Source organism: Centruroides vittatus, unplaced genomic scaffold (genome assembly GCF_030686945.1).
Source record: "Centruroides vittatus isolate TY-2023 unplaced genomic scaffold, ASM3068694v2 contig_2937, whole genome shotgun sequence".
Lineage (NCBI taxonomy): Eukaryota > Metazoa > Arthropoda > Arachnida > Scorpiones > Buthidae > Centruroides > Centruroides vittatus.
In genome coordinates this window covers 12,127-33,703 of record NW_027121865.1, presented here as the reverse complement: position 1 = coordinate 33,703, position 21,577 = coordinate 12,127, and the positions used below count along the sequence as shown (strand labels likewise).

Sequence of the window (21,577 nt, the reverse complement as noted above, 5' to 3'; positions counted from 1 at the left end):
CTTCGCACTCGTGCAAATGTCACATGAAATAGATTTTGATAAAATTTAGAAAGTATTTTCCGAAGTTTCCTGTATTATTTAATTCTGACTTTTATTCTTTCGGTACAAAGTACGTCCATAAAGTATGCAAGGAATCACGCTACATTATCATGCCTTCTGGTTATTCGTAGCTGATAGGGACACTGGTAATAGTATGGTTTAACCGAAAAGAATAATTTGTATTTTGTGTATACAGTATAGTGATGTAAATTATGTATAAAGAATGAATTTTATTTAAAAAGTAGACGAGTCACTTATTTTTATTTTATCGAATGTAATTAAATTTAGTTTAGCTTTGCCAATGGTTAATTATAAGTAATGTTCAACGTTATCCACTGAACATCTATTGTAGAATTTTCCCAGAGTTGAAACAATAGCACAACCACCTGCAGAGAAAAGCCTTTCTTGGACAGCAGTCTCAGAATCAATTTAACCACTTAGGACAATAAACAGGAACAGCTGGGGTAAATGGACCGAAAGAATCCCTGTCTGTTCTGTTGTGCCTACTGTCAGTCAATTCGATGGATGCCATCTGGTGACAACAGTCTAATTTACAGGCCAATGTAAAGCCGGATGCACACATGCGGCGCGGCAAGGAAAAGCGGCAGAATGACGTCACTTTTTCTCGCCGCAGAGGTCTATTTCGTGCCGCTTTTCTCATGCCGCGACAAGTTGGTCGGCATTATCTTTCGCGGCGGCCGCCGCCAAGACGCGTTTCTATCAGCCAATAACAATTCGTCTGGCAGTCACGTGAGAAAATTGAATCACGGGAGAACACGTAGTGTTTTAATGGCGGATAGTTCAACACCGTACATTGTGAAAAATAGAAAGAGAGGAAATAAATATGGCATTCGACACGGAAGCTTTTATTCGAATGATCGAAAGTTATCCTTTTTTATATGATAAAAGTAGAAAGGAGTTTAAAGATGTTTCCTTTAAACATACTTATTGGACGGCTATAGGAGCTGCTTTTAACGTTTCGGGTAAGTACCTAAAATTTTTAATAGAAACTTTTATATATACGTTTTTACAATGTTATATTTTTTAAGCTGAAGAATGCATTAAAAAATGGAAAAACTTAAAAGACCGGTATATGAAATTAAAAAACAACATTGATAAATCGAAAAGAAGTGGTGCAGCTACTTCCGAAATTTATAAAACTAATTGGAAGTATTTCGACATATTAAACAATATGTTAAGAGGCGGTTTAAGAAATGAACACTTAAAGTAAGAAAGTATTAACAAGTTAAACACTATTTTAACATATTTTGTTTTCATTAAAACTAAATTTATCTTATCTTGTAGCACATGCACGAACATACCAGATATGCCTCAATCAGAATCTGAATTCGTGGTAATGTATTATGAATAATATATGTATTTTAACTTTAGTGTCTTTTGTCCACATAAAAGCTAAATTATAAAAAAATACTGAGATTTCTAACTTTAGGTTAAGTTGCTAATAAAATGATATAGAAATTCTTTTTGTCAACAGTACAAAGACAATTCCAACAACTTGGAGCAATGCATATGATTGTTTATAAATTGTACATATCAGAATGATATAGAATAAGATGCAGTGATCAAATGTTTACATATAATTGTAGCTATAAAAATAATAAATTTATGTGCAATATCTCACTTCACACAATTTTCAGTTTACTAGTATCTAATTGAAAATTATTTCATGTGTATGTAATTTTTCTAAATTTTATTTTAGAATTCTGATTTTGAGTGTGAAGACACAACCAATCAGTTGCCAGAATTTCTCACACAGAATAGGTATTTTTATATTATATATAAATTGTAAAGATTACAAACTGAATCAAAGTGTTATTTCACTATGTCTCTAAATATTAATAAATTACATATATTTAATACTTTTATAGCATGCCTGAATTGACAGGGGCAAGCACTAGCACAAGTGTATCACCCCAACCATTTGTACATAGTCCATTTCAGTCCTCTCAAAGGTTAAATATATATATATTTTGTTTCATAATTTTAATATTTTTAATAAATATTTGAAATATTCTCTAAAATGTTTGTTTTTATTTCATAATTTAGGAAAAGGAAAAGAAATGAAGATGATGATGATCTTGTAGACATCATAAAAGAAACATCGGGAGGCATAAAAAAATATTTAGAAGAGAGTCACAATAGCCGCGATGAAGTGTTTTACTTCATAAATAACATTGGTCTAAGACTGAGAAAATTTGAAAGAAAAAAAATGCTTTTAGTAATGCATAAAATTGAAAATCTTATTTTCGAAGAGGAAATGGAATCTTTACAATAGTTTTAAATAAAAAGCATGTTTTCTAAGTTCACTTTGTTGTTGTGTTTTTCAATAGAATAACAACGGTTAATAAAATATATATAGCTTTGTATACAGTCTATATCATATCATTTAGCCAAGTAATCTTTCTACAAATGTGAAATTTCAGTAGAGCATTGATTTTTTGCAATTTGACTCAGTTACAAAACTACAATAGCATTAAATATATGATCCAAGAGAAAAGAAACTGGTGAAAGCTCAGAAACCAACAAAAACAATAATAACTTGATGCGATCATAGCTGTTAACTAAATTTAGAGTTAAAAATGTTCTTATGTTATCAGTCAAATTTTATTTATAAAGTAATTAATGGCATCTATATATAATTATTATTACAGATAACATCTTAAAAATTATATATAGCAAATATCTTATATGAAAATCAAAATGTACAATATTCAAAAACTTAACTCATTTTTGCATATATCATGAAAAATTTTATTTAAAATTAATATACATTTTATAACAGTAAACATTTAATTTATGGCAGTATTTTGCCAGGGAAGTGTTCCATCACTCACAAAATATTCTGTTAAATATTTCCTAATGCTGTTTGATTTTTGAGAGTAGTGGTTTGCACCAAGTCTATTGATCTTGCCAAGCCCATTACTTCCTTCATTGTCAGTTCTCCATTGGCCTGATACAACTCTACCTTGTCAATCTTCTATATCTGTTAATCCAACAGGACAATATTCGTTTTTGGATTGTCCTGTCATCAAAAAATTATGCAAGCATATTGTTGCTTTTATGACATTGTCTATATTCTCCTCACTTAATTTAAGCGGTCTTCTATAAATCCTCCATCTACTACTTAAAATTCCAAACGAATTTTCAATTACTCGCCTAGCTCTTGAAAGACGGTAATTAAAAATTTTCTCTTTCCAGATTAAATTTTTTCTTTTTCGTGGGTAAGGCCGCATCAAGTATGTTGTTAACGGAAAGGCTTCATCACCCACAAAAAAGTAAGGAAGTTCAAATTCGTTTGATAATTTCCTAGGCTCTGGTAAATTAAATCTATTTTGGCACAAACCTTGCCCTAATCTTGATCTAGAAAAAATTCCCCCATCACTCTCACTACCATAACTTCCAATGTCCACAAAGATAAAACGATAGTGTGCATCACAGGCTGCTAGCAAAACTTTACTGAAGCAATTTTTATAATTAAAGTTTAAACTTCCTGTGTTGAATGGGCATTCTATAATGACATGTTTCCCATCAATTGCACCTAAGCAATGGGGAAATTGCCATCTTTGCTCAAAACCAGAAGCAATATTTAGCCATTCTTCTGGCAATGTGGGAAAATGTACAAAATCTTCGGCTAATTCCTCCCAAATACACACACATGTTTCTTTAACAATTTTTCCAACGGTCGATCTTCCCATTCGAAAGGAATAGGAAAGGCTCCGAAAAGTTTCTCCTGATGCCAAATATCTGTAATAAATTAAGTTTAAAAATATTACTAAGTACTCTATCATGTAAACAAATAGTATATAAAAATGATAGCTAAAAATAAGCATTTACAATAAACACAAATATGTGAAATATATTTTTAGATTAGTCATGTATAAATAAAAAACCTAGAAAATGTTTCTTCCATTTCAAACATCTTTGAAATGGAAGAAACAATGTTATATAGCCTATATATATAACATTATAATATTGCAATTAAAATTTATAGTGTCTCAACTAACACCACAAAAATAATATTAATTTACTAACTTATACATAAATATTTTTATATTCAACATTAAATGCCAGTTTATTTGTTAAATTTACCTCAATGTCACAGCTAGTCTATCACTCGCAGGTATAGAGTCTCTCCACCTCGTATTCTGTTTACTAATTTTCGGTCCAAGTTTATTTAATAACTCGTCGAATTTTTCGGGAGACATCCTGAGGAAACTATAATAAAATAATAAATTTAACACAAGCAATCATATATAATTTAATTGAAAAAACAAAACAAACTAATCTTACTCGAAGTAGTATTCTCTGTCCAAAGATCTCAATCGAGGAATAAGTGTATTTTGTACACCAGTTCTCTCTCGATCTAAAAAAATGTCTCTTATCCAAAATCTCCGGTCAAATCTTCTTTGACGACGTCTTCTAGAGACATAAAGTGATGTATACAAAACGAAATTCGTAAACATGAGAAGAGCAGCAGCATTCGAATCACTCGCCATCTTGAATATTTTGCGCATGCGCCGAAATGTAGAGAGATCGGTGTTTGCCGCTTGTGTGGTCGTGCTGCCGCGCGGCGAAGACGCGTTTGCGTCAAAGCCGGATGCACACATGCGGCGCGGCAAGGAAAAGCGGCAGAATGACGTCACTTTTTCTCGCCGCAGAGGTCTATTTCTCATGCCGCGAAAGTTGGTCGAATTCTACCTTTCGCGGCGGCCGCCGCCAAGACGCGTTTCTATCAGCCAATAACATTTCGTCTGGCAGTCACGTGAGAAAATACAATCACGTGGTGTTTTAATGGCGGAAAGTTCGACGTGGTTAACCGAGATAACTAACATCAGAATAAAGAGAAAAGAATAATAAATTTAGCTAATTCTACACAGATACAGTAATCATATATTATTTAATTCAAAGAACAAAACAACCGAATCTTACTCGAAATAGTATTCTTTATCGAGAGATCTTAATCGAAGAATAAGCCTATTTTGTACAGTACATCAGTTCTTTATCGATCCAACAAAATATCTCGACAAGATTCTTGCCAATATGATATCTCTAATCCAAAATCTTCATTCAAATCTTCGACGAAATCTTCTAGCTAAATAAAACGAGCCGTACAAAACAAAATTTGTAAACACGTGGATAGCGGAGTGTCGATATCGTTCGCCATCTTGAATATTGAACGCATGCGCCGAAATGTAAACGGATTGCCGCTTGTGTGGTCGTGCTGCAGTGCGGCGAAGACGCGTTTGCGACAACCGCTTTTCCTTGCCACGCCGCATGTGTGCATCCTCCTTAAAAAAACCACATACTCTCCAGAGCAAAGCGTGTATAAATCAGTGGAAATGTGTCGAGTTATCCGATGCCGCAAAACTACAATTAGGAAAATACAGTAATACAAGCTTACGATACATTGTGTTCTCCATTTACAATTACTCTGTAGATGAAAAACTGAAAAATTCGTTTAGTGTTCCTTGTTTTGAGCCCTTAACTGTCTCGACTTTCTTTTTCAACGATCACGAACGCCTTAAAAACATCATCTTCGCAATTGTCCGCAAGTAACGTCTAAGGATTCTTAATGCCTCTAGTGTGAGAAAATGCAAAATTGGATTCTGGTGTGACGTTGATGTAGATTGTATATTTTCTTTTTGTTTATCTGTTATTATTTTATACATAAAAATACATAAAATGCTAAGGCATTTTTATTAATATATATATATGTATTAATTATATATTAATAAATAAATCGACTCCTCCTCCTGAAAAATTGAGTTCGCACCACACGTGCGGAGTGAATTCATTTTTTCGGGAGGAGGTGACGACTTATCAGTGTGTGGGACAGCAAAAGTATGTCGACTTATCCAGTGGTGACGAGTAAAACGGTGTCGAGTAAACCGGAGTTTAACATTAATGCCTATGTAAGTCGGCCGGAACCACAGAAAAGTGACTACTTAACTGATGGTGTCCAGTTATCCGGGTGTCGACTTATGCGGACTCGACTGTATATCTATAGATTTTTGTGTAGTTGTAAATTTTTACAAATATATATTTAATGAAAGCAAACCACTCTTAAAATCTGAAATGACAGATCACTTTTACTTTCGTCATCATCAGTTCAATTATTTAATCTGTATAAATATAACTTAATGCCTGTGTCCCCTACACACCTCTAACTGTTTGACTGGAAATTCATATGAAAAATGTTACAGAACAATTATAAAAACTAATTACAGCAAATCAAAATAATTATTAATAATATTTACAGTGATGCAAGAGAAAAATAAATAAGTAGAAAAAGCACATAAATTACCATGTTAACACAACCATGCAACAATTAATAATGCTTACAAAGAATACATTGACTGGAACTAAGAGAAAAGCATGAATCATGACAGGCATTCATACCAGGAAATACATTTTACAAGTAACTTACATTGAAATAACGGTATTTCAGCTGGTATATAAAAATATAAGAATACTTATTGTGTGTATGTATCTCTGATGCTGAAACATAGTTTCAGGTGTAAGAAATGTGAATTTAGGTATACAAAATGGCGGAACTTCCGGTTGTCATCTTGATTACGAGTCGCGGTGGCAAATATTTATGCAAATTAGGCTTCGCGGAATATTAGTTACTAAAACCCAATTTAAAATTTTTGATATTTAAATAAATGTGTTTTTTCAAAATAATAATTATTTACTTATATTAACATTTTTCCCTTTTTCCGACGCTTGTTTTCTGCAAAAGTCGATTGTTTGACTTGTCGTTTTTCTTACTGTTTTTATCGCTTTTCTCCGCAACATCGCATTTCTTGCCTGTTACTTTTTTCTTATTAGTAGAAACAGGAGCGGCAGGAACAGTCTCAGGTTCTTTCCATTCGGGATTTCTTCCAGATCCAGGAAATCTCTTTCTTAAATGTTTTAATATATAAAATCTTTCGCCAGGTTTTTTGGATGGCCAATTTAAAAACTTATTGTACATAAATGCATACATGTAAGAGTCGGAAAGATCTTCAGTATAATGTTTTGGTAAGTTTTTTTATTTTTTAATTAACTCCACAGTCTTTCAATACTTTGTGTGTGATCGCCAGTTATTGGATTGACAAAGTTTTCTGAATGGTTAACAGTCCTGTGTTCACTTTCGATTCCATGCAGATCGTCTATGTTGGTATATCCTTTCCACTCATCGGTCAGAACTGTACTCCCTGAGTTTACAAATTTAGATATAATCCAATTTAAAGTGACTTCTGATCGATCATTCACTTGACAAATAAAGCAGTTCTTGTCTTCTCTACATATTCCGCCAACAACCCATTTGGTGCTTTTCAATTTACGTCCTTTTTCATATTTGCGTTTGCATATGACTGTTTCGTCTACTTCTATAGTTTTGTTCGGTCCGCCAATTTTAAATGTAGGTAGATTGTGCATAGCCACCATCATTACGAAACGAATGTGGTTCGACCAGTCTATTCCAGCACTATTAGATATTTCTGAAGCTAAAGCTACAGTGGTAGTAGAGCAGTCTAATCCAATATAATGCCACATAAACGAGAGTATTCGAGTCCATGAAATTTTGCCGCATTTACCTTTGAATGCTCCTGCAAATGCTGAAGTTTGCTTCTACATGTTTGGCATAGCATCGCACAAGATTCTCGGTCAATTCGATAATTATTTTACATAAATTAGAACACTTTTTACACACATCCTGTACATGCTGTATTCCTAAAGTTACTGCTAATTTAAAACCTTTATCAATTCTTGTATTTGTATCAATACCTAATTCGGAAAAGTCAGATTCAAACAATTGGAAAAATGCATGAGAAGTGCATTCAGCCCAAAAATCTTCGGAATTAGCATTAAAAGATTCCATTTTTAACGAAATAATATTAATAAATAACTATAATTTAATGTTATGGTTTTTAAATAACTCAAATCTAGTATTAACACAAAATTTACTATACTCCTACCGTGTCAGTTCATGAGGGGCGTTGCTATTATTAATTTGCATAACACAACACAATACTTCGCAGCGTCCTCTACTTCTTACGTCATTTGATCGTTACGTTCGAGATTGTCGGAAGTGCCGCCATTTTGTATATCTAGGTTTACATTAACCAAATAATGTTTTAATGGGTAAAAAAAAATATTTTGAATTTCATATAATTTTGTTTTTGTGTTTTAATGCATATCCGGTATGTAACGTGTGTAAATATGTTTGTTAATTACAAAATAATATTGGTTGGAAAATCATAAATAATTTTTACCCACTTTCTTAAACGATTCTACAAATTTTAATATATGACATAAACGAAAATATAAATTACCGGACACCTTTTTGCATGAAAATTTTAACAAAAGTTCTATACAATTTTGTAAATCTACACAATAAAAATGCATTTAATTATAAATAGGCTTTTTCAAATTTTATGTTAAGATCGTTCTTTAATTCGTTTTTTCAAAAAAGTATTATTTAAATTTACTGGGAAGTAGATCAATAAAAAGTTATTTTAATAAACAAAACGATAAAAAAAACTTATTTTGTTTATTATGTGTATATACATTTGCCGGGAACGATATTTTTCACCGACGGTAAATTTTGTTTTCCAATGGATGACGAATATTTATTTGAAATCATGGATCAACGTCCTGTTCTATTTGATTTATCTCATTCGAAATTCATGGACATTGAGTACAAAATGAATATTTGTCTGTTCTGTTTACTAAAATATGAAATGCGTGTTGAGATATTCGAAAATATTCAAAAAATATAGATTCGTCATCTCAATTTTTTATAAAGAGTATGAAACTCCCATTCTGTTGATATTTTTTGTCGCAAAACTTAACGAGTACCCGCCCGAAGTTTCGCGAAGACTATAAAAAGTATTTGTCAGAAAGGTGAACAAAAATCTGGAATTACAAGGGAGAGTTTCGATCTCCAGAGCTCCAAAAAGTTTCGAATTGTCACCTAGAGACAAAGGAAGACCAGTCGGTATTCAGTGTTTTATGTCGCTTCTTTTTCTGTATGTTCTGTGAAGTGTTCGTTGTCCGAACATAAAAATCTTTCGCGAAAATGTTCGTTATCCGAACTGTTCGCCGATCACTCACTGTACTTATATGTATGATAGAAACATACATATACGTACAGTATTGTATATATTGCACATCAGATGTGTTTGAAAGGCTTTATTTTAAATTAAACATTTCCTTTGTTTTTGGAATTTTAATAATTTTAATTTCCTTAAATTTCATCACTGGAAAACAAACCACAATGAGTTGGTCAATTTCTCGGCTACATTAAAAAGTTTGATGGCGCCATCTGTTATCATATTTTATTAAAATATTTGTTATATTTTTAAATAGTATAAAATGGCAGAAAGCTTAATTTTGGGGATACAGTCTGTATCTCCAAACGATTGGGCGGCTCCGTTTCTCGGACTTTCTCCGTTACTATGGCCTGGAGGGATCCCAGACCGGCGTCGGTTGCCACTGCGCAATCCGAGAGTGCATAGAGCAACGTTGCCAGATGTTTTTAGTATTTGTAGCCAAAAATTTTCTAATAAATAGCCCAAAAGTAGCCAACTCAAAAATTCTTTTTAAATAACCCGACAGTTGGCAATAAAATAAAAACACACTATTCGTGCTTTTCCAGCAATAACTTTAATCACAATAAATGTTTTCGGCCAATTTACAGGCCTGTGAATTGGTCGGAAATAAGCATCGCATGACTCAAAATACATGCATACCCTGTAATTTACTATGTCGAGAACACTCATTTTATCTGCAAAGTAGATTGCAACGAATACGAATTATGCAACAAATGATTTTGTTAAGACACACTATCAAAAATTAATTTTTCTATGTAATATTCTTCATAGTTATTAATTTGCTATTACAAATGATTTATTAAACTACTATTATTTCATTAATTTGAAAGTTAACTAATAGATTTCTTTCTTAAGCCAACACACACTGTATTAATAATAATAGATAAAGAATGGGGGGGTTATAGGCAAAGCATCGGGTTTCTGTATATATGTTTATATGTAGATAAAGAATGTCTACCTCCCACACAGCGCCGGATTATGCCTCTAGCGAGCCCTAGACAAAATTTAAATTTGGGCCCCATTTAAATAAGTTGCTTCTAAACAAATCTTATATAATGTGACATTAGCGTAGCTAGCATGGCTGACACCCGGTGCGGATATCGTAGTGTCACCCCAAGTCACACCGTAGTGTCACCCTTTTTAACTCTTTTATAAAACACTATTGAATTGTAATATCTTCGCACTCGAGCAACTTGAACGCTATATCAAATATGCGATGTCACGACGTATAAGTGTAGATTTAGAAAATAAAATATATCATAACCATACATCACTACCACCACGAGAGGCGACCCTAAGAATATTTCTAGATGGTGCGAAAGATCTCGTGGCGTACAGTACATAACTTCTGACGCACGGGTGGCTGTTGACCTTTATTTTTCTTTTTTTCTTTTTAGTTAATGGCTTAGTATGAATTGTTAAACACATCGTTTTCTGTCCTATCGAATTTCTTAAACAATTTTTAACTCGTTTTGAAACAGAGAAATCCTCTGCACTGAAGCCGGGCCCCTCCGAATTACGGGCCCTAGACATTTGCCTACTTTGCCTATTCGATAATCCGGCCTTGCTCCCACAGTACAGAAAGCAGGTAGACTACAGAAACAAATTAAAATATTAAAAACAAATATTAAATTTATCATCGAAAATAGTATTAGAAAAAGTTAAAATCACTTTTTAAGCATCTTTTAAAACAGAAAAACAAAAACCAAATTGATGAAGGGTATTGATGAACATTGATGAACCCAAAATGCACATATTAGTTTAATAAGAAATCTGAGTCAACTTTCAAATTAAATAACTGTGGTTTGATAAGTTATTTGGAGAAGGAAAATTAAAATTATTTTGTTCTACTTTTATTATTCAACGTCTACATTATAGTAATAAGTAGGCTTATTAAAACTTTATCACAAAAAAGGGTATTTTAAAAAATTACTTCTACAGACACTTTCAATTTTTACTTATAAACAGATAAATTCATTTATTATAAAGAAGACAAACAAAAATTTATTTGAAAAAAAACAAATATTTGTTTTATTTGGGTCTCTACTTAATAAAAAAAAAAACGACGGAACACCATTTTAAAGTGCATTTTTATTCAAATAATATATTTATAAATAATTTGTAGCCAAAAATGTAGCCAAGTCAAATTTATATAGCCCAAAAAATAGCCAATGCGCCAAATGATATTTTTTACGCCAAAGTAAAAAAAGGGTAGCCAAATTTGGCGCAAAGTAGCCAAATCTGCCAACGCTGACGTAGAGAGCCCTTCGGGTGGATCCGAACAGTGATGCCAGATGTTTTCAAAGAAAGTAGCCCAGTCAATCTTAAAAAGTAGCCCGTTAAAGTGAAAAGTAGCTTAATGCAGTAATAACATGAAATAAAACAAAATTACTCAAATTTTATACAAAAAAGTGCACTTGCCTTTAAAAATAAAAAGTTTAATGAATTTAAAAAATCGTCATCTCCTATTTCCCTCGCTTCTTTTTCAAAAATTCACTAAAACTAAAAAACTGAAAAAAACTGAACTAAAAAAGGGTAGCCAAATTTGGAGCAAAGTAGCGAAATCTGCCAACGCTGACGTAGAGAGCCGAATTCGTCTTCAATTTTGACTTTTCTCGCGCTCCAAGTAAGAGTCTCCTTACGTTTAGTAACCAGGGACCAACCACTCGGGAAGCGTAATTGAGGAAGAACGACCAATCAAAATAGATGAAAGAAAGAATGGAGATTGATATAATCTCCGACAATCGAGGACACCTGGCACTCGGTTAACGTTCCGAATAACCAAACCGCCGTGTGTCAACGCGCAAAAAAAGAACAATTCCTCGTCAATTGTGCCAACCTGTAACCCGTTCCACTTCGGACTTAGACCGTTTCCCCGACGCCAACGAACGAAATCTCCCCGTGCCTTACAGACTTGTCAACGCCAATGTCCCAAGGCCACCTTCGATCGACCATCAAATAACCACATCGACGCCCGGGGCGTCCGAACGGTTGATTGTCCTAAAGCAAACTATTTTGTACATAGTGCATGTTTATTTTATATTAAAATAAACGGTTTTTGTCAGATACTTGTCTTTCTCTTCCGCCACCTCGCACGTACGAATGGACCCTAGACCGTTACTAACGCACAATTAACTGTGATTGCCCCTGGATGTCGGCTTTTTACAGAAACACAGCTTTCCTATCATCAAATGTCACGGCACGCCACTGTTCTGTACAGTGCATTCGTTTAATATAATTGCACAATATATTTAATAATAAAATATTGGGATCATTGAACATTAATATATTGTTTATTGTAGCAATAAAAGCTGAATTATATATTATATATAAACAATAGACAATACAAAATTATATAATGATGATTTATTATAGAAAAAATTGTTAATATGATATAAAATTAGCAGAAAGGCAGTGTTACTTTCTGTTGAAATTATAAAAGTCTTCAGTATGTTGAAAAGATATTATTTCATTTGATGTTTAAAAGAGTAGTGTACCAAAAATTAAAACAATACTAAAAAAATAAAAAATCGTAAATGTTTTCTTTGTTTTGAAAAAATAAATAAAACGAAACTGTAGAGAAATTATGGTTAATGTTACACCTAGGTCACAAAATGGCGGCAGCTGGATTTTTTCCCTACGTTGGAGACTGCAACGGGGAAAAAATTTTTCCCTCGATTCAAGATGGCCACGTGACCGGCCGCCATCTTGAATAGCTCGACAGTATACGCGGATTTTATCCGAAATATAACAAATTAAAAAAAGCGAAAAAGTAATTTTTTACTCACTTTCCGATGAACGTTGGCTACTTCTTCCTTTGTTTCTTTCCTGTCCGATCCAAGTTTTTCCCGGTTTCGCTAACCTCCAGATTTTCTTTCGGTGCATTTCTTTTCTTCCCTGTTCTTTTTCCTTCGGCCGCTGTTTTATTTGTCGATTGGCGTTTTCCTTCTTTTGATGTGGAAGCACTTTCCTGCTTTTTGGCATCTTTCCCTTCTTGTTTCCTTTCTGCTTCGTAATCGCCGCGGGCGCCGAAGGAACGGTTTCGGGCTCGCGCCAAATCGGCACTTTTCCACTGCCAGGATAGATGTTGCGTAAGTGTTGAGCAAAAATTTGAAATCTCTCGCCTGGTTTCCTGGAGGGCCAATTCAAGAATTTCTTATACATAAACAAGTACATGTACGAGTCAGATAGATCACTAGTATAGTGTTTTGGCAGGTGTTTCTTGTTTTTTAAATAGCCCCAGAGGCGTTCGATATTCTGAGTATGATCTCCTGTTTTGGGATCGACGAAATTTTTCGAATGATTTACTGTCCTATGTTCGACTGCTACCCCTTCGATGTCGTCAATATGCATGTATCCTTTCCATTCGTCCGTTATTATAGTGCTGCCTGAATTTACGTATTTATACACGATCCAATTCAAAGTATTTTCTGATCTGTCGTTAACCTGACATACGAAGCAATTCTTGTCTTCCCGGCAGATTCCGCCAACCACCCATTTCGTGCTCTTTAATATACGCCCTCTCTCGTACTTTCTCTTACATATGACAGTCTCGTCAATCTCCACTGTTTTATTTGGCCCTCCGATTTTAAATGATGACATATTACTCATAGCAATAAGCATTACCAACCTTATGTGATTGGACCAATCGACACCCGCCTTTCTAGATATGCCTGCCGCAATCGCAGAGGTCGTCGCAGTACATTCCAGACAAAGATAGTTCCATATAAACGACAGAATGCTACCCCAGGAAATGCGACCAAATTTACTTTTAAATGTACCTTCGAAGGCTGAAGTCATTGTACGGCACTTCGTGCATCGCAGGAAACAGCTTTCTCTATTACTCCGGTAGTATAATTTGCATAGGGAATCACAATAAATGCAAATGGCCTCGGTCGGCTGTATTCCTAATTTCGCAGCAAATTTAAATGCGCTATCGATAAGAGGAGGTACACCTAACTCCAAAAATTCGCCTTCCATCAACTTGTAAAAATCACGGCAAGTGCATTTCGACCAAAATTCGTCGTTGGAAAGCAAATCGACTAAATCACTCATTTCCGAACAATTTGTAATAAACTAAAAGAGGGGAGGTTGGGATGTAGGTAAAAAAAAACAAAGCCTTTCCTTAATTTCTAATTAGAGGTTTTTCTAACGCTTAGCGAAATATTACAATAAAAGAAATAGGAATACTTACAAATACAGGAAGTAATAATAACAAATATTAAGCGCTAATAGTTATTTCGAAACCGATAAATCGTTATGAAAAGAAATACGACTGTTCAACCGAACTGTAACACAGCAGCAGGCGTTTCCAACTGGTAGGCAATTTGCATAAAATTGAATCGAAATGAACAGAATTCACGTCACAGATCAAGCATTTGCATATTCGTTCGTAAAACCACTACGAATTACCCGCCGATATTACTCTCGCACGACGTCACGAAAAAGCTCCCTCTACCGTCCCAAATTTACACACACGAAAGTCGCCGTTTCGAGGTTACAGGACACTCGCCAACGTCGAACTCAGGTATGAAACCGAACAGGGAAAAATTCTCCAAGGCGTCGACGTCACGACTCTAGGGAAAAATTTTTCCCCATCGCGGTCGCCAGGATGGGGAAAAAATCCAGCCGCCGCCATTTTGTGACCTAGGGTAACATTAACCGAAATTATATATATATATATATACATATAATATATCTTACAGACCGTAAGATTTAAAATACTGTAATTACAAAATAATGCCATAAGTATATATCAAGTAAAAATCAAGAAACGCTCAACAGTAAAGCAAGGCATTATGTTTTTTATACTTCAAAAAAATTTATTATTATTTATTATATCTATATATCATACAGGTACAGTCTCATGTTTTTGGTAATTGTTCAATGGGTGTATGAAATCTGAAGTCTTTTGGGAAGAGATTAGCAGCCCAAGGACACATCAATTTGTAAGACTGACGAATGGTAATAGCAGCCACTCCAGCAACGTCACCAATTTCTAAAGAATAAAAAATACAAAAGTTGTTTCTGTTTCTTTTTCTTAATTTGAAAGAAAAAATAATAATTACCTTTTTGAGTCTTCTTATCTCCAGAGGCCTGACTGGCCAGGTAGATAGCCGCCGCCGCTACAGAAATGGGACTGCGTCTAAAAAAGCACGCACAACTGTTGAGAGGAAAGCTTGTTTGGATATAAATTTAATTCCAAATATAAATATATTTATAATATTTATAATTTTAAATATAATAGATAAATTTGGAGTGATTTCTAAAAGAATCAGATGAGTCCAAATTTATAAACAGTAATTACAGACTTTTGGCAATTAAGGACCTGGTTAAGTTACAGAAACTTCTTGATATAAAAGTCTTATATAAGATGATGATTATTAAGTAAAAACTAAAGTACTTACGTCGAAAACTATAGACTAAAATATAAAATTAAAGTGGACCCTCGTTATAGCGCTGCTTGCTATACCGCGCACTCGGTTATAGCGCGGGCGATGTTCACGACGCCATAAGCTCAAACACGTTTATACAGGTCCGTGCGGCGTTAGTGAGTAGCGCATTTTATTGTTACTGCGTACTGAGTAATTGTGTATGTATTGAGTTCCTGCATGTATTTTGAATAGTGTTTAATTATTGTATGCATGATGAGTAAAAGAAAACCTTACAGTGTGAAAGAAAAGCTTGACATTATTGCTAAAGTAAAGAGCGGAGTTTCGAAAGCAAACATAAGAAGAGCATATCTGAAGCATATCTGAAGCAACTGTAAGGGGTTGGATGGCAGAGGAGACAAAACAAATCATTTGTTGATAAGCTTGACCAAGATGCTGGGCTTACTCGAAAAAAGACAAGACTTGGAAAAAATCAAAATGTTGTCGATTGCCTCTATGCATGGTTTGTGCAAAAAGAAGTGAAGGTATTTCCGTATCTGAAACTGCTTTAAAGTTGCAGGCTGAAAAATTTCATATATGCTTAAAAGCAGAAGGAGATTTTAAGGCTTCTGACGGTTGGTTGTGGCGTTGGCAAAAACGACATGGCATCTTCCAAATTTCCATTTATGGTGAAGCAAAGTCTAGTGATATTGAAGGCGCTGCAGAATTTTCCAAACAGTTCACAATTTCCATTAAGAAAGAAGGGTATACTGATGCACAAGTTTATAACTGATAAGACTACATTATATAACAGAATGTTGCCAAGTAAAACCTTAGATCTAAAAAGTAACCCACAAAAGGCATTAAAACTAAGCAAAGAAAGGTAAGGATCTGGATTAAAACTAAATAAGGAAAGGATAACAGCTTTATTTTGTGTAAATAAAGCTGGTAATAACAAATTGACGCCACTCATAGATAAAAGTCAAAACCCACAATGTTTCAAGTCAGTCAATATAAAATCTCTGCTAGTTGTTTATAAAAACAGCATAAACGCTTGGATGACTTCTAAAATATTTCATGACTGGTTTCACAATTCCTTTGTTCCGTCTGTGCGAAAATTTCTGAGAGGATTGAGTCTAGATCCAAAAGCTTTGCTTCTCTTAGATAATTGCCCAGCTCATCCACCTGCTGATAACCTTGTGTCTGACGATGGTAAAATAAAAGTAATGTATCTTCTAAAAATACTACTGCTCTTATACAACCCTTAGATCAAGGCATTATTAGTGCTTTCAAAACAAATTACCGAAGCGAAATGATGAAGTCATTACTAGCATCAGACATTGACGTCAACATATTTTTACAAAAAATGGATCTCAAAGACGTGTCCTACAGTATTAGACTTGCCTGGCAGGTAATCACTGATAAAAGACACTCCAAACTGGAAGACAAAGAGAGAAAGAGGAGTGAGAAACACGTGGCAGTATTGCCAGTATGCAGACTACAATGGCGCACCCTGGTGGTGGAACCCGACATAACAAAAAAATTAAATATTTTCCTTTAACACTCCTCCTAAATTTTTACATTTTTGTTACACTCATTACAAACAAGACACAAAGAAAAAACTAGGAGACAGGTCCAGAGTGCATAGGAGCGATTTCATTTAAATTTGCAGACTCCTATGCAATTTCTAAAGTACTCAAATTTAATCCGAGATAGTGGTTTTGTAAATATATCACCCAACTGTTCGTTGCTGTCTATGTGCTCTACCGTTATTTCTGTTCCTATCTTTTCCTTCACAAAATGGTATTTAACGTCAATATGTTTGGTTCGTTTAGAAGCTTTCTTATCATCTTTAGTAATCATGTGAATTGCACTGTTGTTGTCAACATACATTATTGTAGGTTCCTTACTTAGCATTTTTAGTTCTAATCCGAATTTTCTCATAAACAGCATTTCTCTAATAGCTTCGCTGGCAGAAACGTACTCTGCTTCAGCAGTGGATAATGCAACAGTTCTCTGTTTTCTGGAGTGCCACGATACTGCTCCTCCTGAATACATTAGTAAGTATCCTGATGTGGAACGTCTATCCTCCAAGTTTCCAGCAAAGTCTGCATCACTATAAAGAGCTAGTTTTTCATTGCCATTGTATAAGATTCCATAATCAGTAGTTCCTCTTAAGTATCTTAAAATTCTCTTAGCTTGAATCCAGTGATGGTGTTTTGGATTTTCTACATGTCTACTTAGGTAATTTACAGCAAACGTTATATCCGGTCTACTAATAGTGGACAAATATAGGAGGCCACCTATTAGTTCTCTGTATGGCATACCTTTAGCTTCCTTTGTGTCAGCTGTTTCATCCTTTGATTGTTCAATTGGAGTAAAGGTAGGGTTTGATTCATCCATATTGAACAAACTAAGTAGTTTTTCAATGTATTGGGACTGGCAGATAAAGATAGAACCGTTGGTGTGTTGTTCTATTTCCATTCCAAGATATCTGTTGACTTTTCCCCATGTTATCTCAAATTTTCTGTTTAATTCTTCCATCAATTCTTTCATTGTTTTAAGGTTGTCACCAATCACTAATCCATCATCAACATATAGGACAACTACTACTTCAGGTTTCATATTCACAAATACACATGGATCTGATTCTGTAGCTATAAACTTCTTAGATTTAAGGAATTCCGAGAATTTTTCATTCCATTTTCTGGGGGCTTGTTTCAAGCCATATAGACTTTTCTTTAGCAAGTATACTTTGTTTGCTTGACTTGACTTAATAAATCCTTCAGGCTGTGTTATGTAGATTTCCTCCTCTAGGTCACCGTGCAGAAAGGCGGTTTTCACATCAAATTGAAGTAGCTGTCGTTTTTCTTTTGCTGCAAAGGCCAATAAAAATCTGATTGAATCATATTGCGCTACAGGGGAGTAAGTTTCTGTGTAATCGATTCCTTGTTTTTGTTGAAATCCACGCACTACTAAGCGAGCTTTGTACTTCTCGACTGAGCCATCTTTCCTGTATTTAGTGCGAAATACCCATTTGGTTGTTAGAGATCTTTGACCTTCAGGGAGGTCTACTAAGATCCAAGTATTATTTTTATTTAAGGCATTTATTTCCTCTTCCATTGCCTTCTTCCACTTTGGTTGAGTTAAGGCTTCTGAAGCAGATATCTGTTCACAATCTGCAATCATTGCATGATGATCGTACCTTGATGGCAGTTTAATTTCATTCTTACTTCTTAAGTTGTACGTTTTGTTTTTTGTTTGACTTTCTCTATTTTCCTGTTCCGTTTCTTCACATGCTTCTTCTAAAGCTGATTCAGATTCTTCTTCTTCAGTATCGCTTTTAACAAAGATTGAGTTTTCTTCATTAAGATCTAGAGTTACGCTCTCTTCAGTTGGTATTTTATCTGACTGTGAATTTCCAGTTTGTTTTTCATCATTAAATTCCACATCACGAACGATCTGGACATCATCATCTTCGGGAAAGTAGATTCTGAAGCCTTTGGTGTTATATCCATAGCCCACAAACAAACCTTTTTTACTCTTAGCGTCCCACTTTAAACGCTTTTCCTTAGGTACATGGACATGTGCAGTCTCTCCAAACACACGTAATTGACTTATATCTATACTTTTGTTGTACCATACTTCATATGGTGTTTTTCCTTCAACACTACTCCTTCCGGTTAGATTTATAACATGTACAGCTGTGTTTACAGCTTCTGCCCAAAGTGACTTGGATAATCCTCTTGCATGGATCATTGTTCTAGCTGCTTCAACGATTGTTCGCATTTCTCTTTCTATTCTGCCGTTTTGTTGTGGTGAGTATTTACAGGATAACTGATGAACAATTCCTTCTTCTTCTTCGGTTTCTTTGATTAAACGGTTAACTTCTTCTTTACCATTGTCTGTCCTTATTATCTTGACTTTGTAGTTTAAGTTATTTTTGATGTATTTGATGCATTTTCGGATTCTATCTTTGGCTTCATTCTTTCCTTTTAAGAAGTATACAATTCTGAAGTGACTTAGGTCATCTTTTACAAGCAGGAAATAGCGAGCTCCTCCTACAGATTCTGCCTCCATAGGTCCACATAGATCGATGTGTAATAATTCACCTGGTGCTTTTGCTCTTGAAGTACTTAACTTGAAGGGAATTCGATGTTGTTTTCCCTTCATACAGGATTCACAGAAGAAGTCAGGGTCATCTTCGTACTCTATTCCACATTTCTTTAAAATTTCTCGAACTCGTTTAATGTTTTGATGAGCTAATCGTTCATGGAATTTTCTTATGTTTTCCTTCTTCCTGTGTGTTCCAACGAAAGCTGTGTTTTTCAGGTATTTTTCAAAATGCATATAGTATAGCTTTTCTTTCTTTGTTCCGATAGCAAACACTTCATTGTCTCGAACAAGTCTACAACCTCTTTTGTTGTAAATCATACTGAAGCCTCTGTCTGATGCTGAGCTGATTGAGAATAGATTAAACTTCAGATCTGGAACGTATAGGACGTTGTTGAGACTTGATAAAATGTTTGATTTGCCATTGTTAGCTAAAAGTTCGACTTTGCCTGATCCATAAGCTTTAAGATATGATCCGTCACCAATCTTTATCAACTTTGGTTTATCAAATTCTGAATAACTAAGGAACCATTCTTTCTTTGCGCACATGTGATCGCTGGCTCCACTGTCTGCAATCCACGAGTTTTCACTTGGTGCTACCTCCGCCATATTCACACCGATGAATGCTGCTTTCCTTCTATCATTCTTTCTTGTTGTCCTCTTTTCTTTTTCTTTTTGTAGTCTAGCTGGACACTGAGCTATGAAATGACCAATTTTATCACAAAAATGGCATGGAAATCTCTTATTGCTCGACCTGGCTTTGGTATTGTAGATTTTATGAGATGGAAGTGCAACATTGTCCAGTTTTTCTTTGTTGGAGTTATTCTCTGTGAGTCTACTCTCTTCAAGAAGCAGTCTGGATGTTAGATTGTGCAAAGTACGTTCTTTTTCAACGACAGATTCCCAGGCAGTTACAAAGTGTGCATATTCAGGTGGCAGGGAAGAAATTATTTTAGTCATAAGCATGGTTTCAGAGATCTCATCATCTTGCGCCTTCAATTTTGCTACAATATTCTCTAAATCAGAGATATGCGTTCCTAGTCCTTTGGCTTGAAATTCGTAGTCAAAGAATTCCTTTTGTAAAAGATACTTTCCGATAGATGATTTGGGTTCAAATAGACTAGTCAATTTCTTCCACATTTCAGATGCTGTTTTACAACTTATTAGATGGGACAAAACTCTGTCTTCTACAAGAGATACAATAACATCTTGCACTCTTTCGTCTAGTCTCAATCTTTCTTTGTCTGTCAGTGTTTCACGCAACACGTCTATCCATCCTTTGGACCGCATGTGAACTTCTACTCTAAACTTCCATAAGTTCCAGTTTTCAGCACCGTTCAGTTTAGCAATAGTAAAATTATTACTTACAGATTCCATTTTCAGTAAGACGGCTTGATCAATAAAGTTCAGATACTTAATTCTGACGTAGCCTGGGCCCATAACCTGATAAAAGACACTCCAAACTGGAAGACAAAGAGAGAAAAGAGGAATGAGAAACACGTGGCAGTATTGCCAGTATGCAGACTACAATGGCGCAATCTGGTGGTGGAACCCGACATAACAAAAAATTAAATATTTTCCTTTAACAATCACATCAGAGACAATTAGAAACTGTTAGAAAAAATTAAATAAATCTAATTATCAAGTTGATCTCGACCAAACCACAACACATTCAGATTCAGCTTCAGATAATATCTTCACTGAGGCTGAAATTTCTCGTATCCGGGAAATATTGAATGAGCCAGACATAACTAATGATTCTTTGACTAATTGGTTAGATTTGGACGCTAGAGAAGATATTTGTCAGAATGATTATCGAATCCATTTTCAGTGACGAAGATTGTCAAGAAGAAGCAGATGATGAAGAAAGTGCCAGTGGGATAGCTGTATACCGCCACCAACCAAAGAGGCAATAACAGCCATGGTAACTGTAAT

General features: G+C 34.6%; 2 protein-coding genes across 2 annotated transcripts; one reads left to right on the top strand and one right to left on the bottom strand.

Annotated features, from left to right (window-relative positions):
• The first annotated feature begins 897 nt into the window (after positions 1-897).
• Positions 898-2,366, top strand: LOC136972492 (transcription factor Adf-1-like). The gene is made up of 6 exons (XM_067267085.1): positions 898-1,022; positions 1,089-1,266; positions 1,345-1,393; positions 1,760-1,821; positions 1,929-2,012; positions 2,107-2,366. The coding sequence occupies exons 1-6, from the start codon at positions 914-916 to the stop codon at positions 2,333-2,335; spliced, it is 711 nt and encodes a 236-aa protein (XP_067123186.1). The 5' UTR covers positions 898-913; the 3' UTR covers positions 2,336-2,366.
• A 663-nt stretch (positions 2,367-3,029) lies between these two features.
• On the bottom strand, positions 3,030-4,641 carry LOC136972490 (uncharacterized). The gene is made up of 3 exons (XM_067267084.1): positions 4,351-4,641; positions 4,150-4,275; positions 3,030-3,804 (listed from the first exon to the last, which is right to left on the bottom strand). The coding sequence occupies exons 1-3, from the start codon at positions 4,572-4,574 to the stop codon at positions 3,030-3,032; spliced, it is 1,125 nt and encodes a 374-aa protein (XP_067123185.1). The 5' UTR covers positions 4,575-4,641.
• Between the last annotated feature and the right edge of the window lie 16,936 nt (positions 4,642-21,577).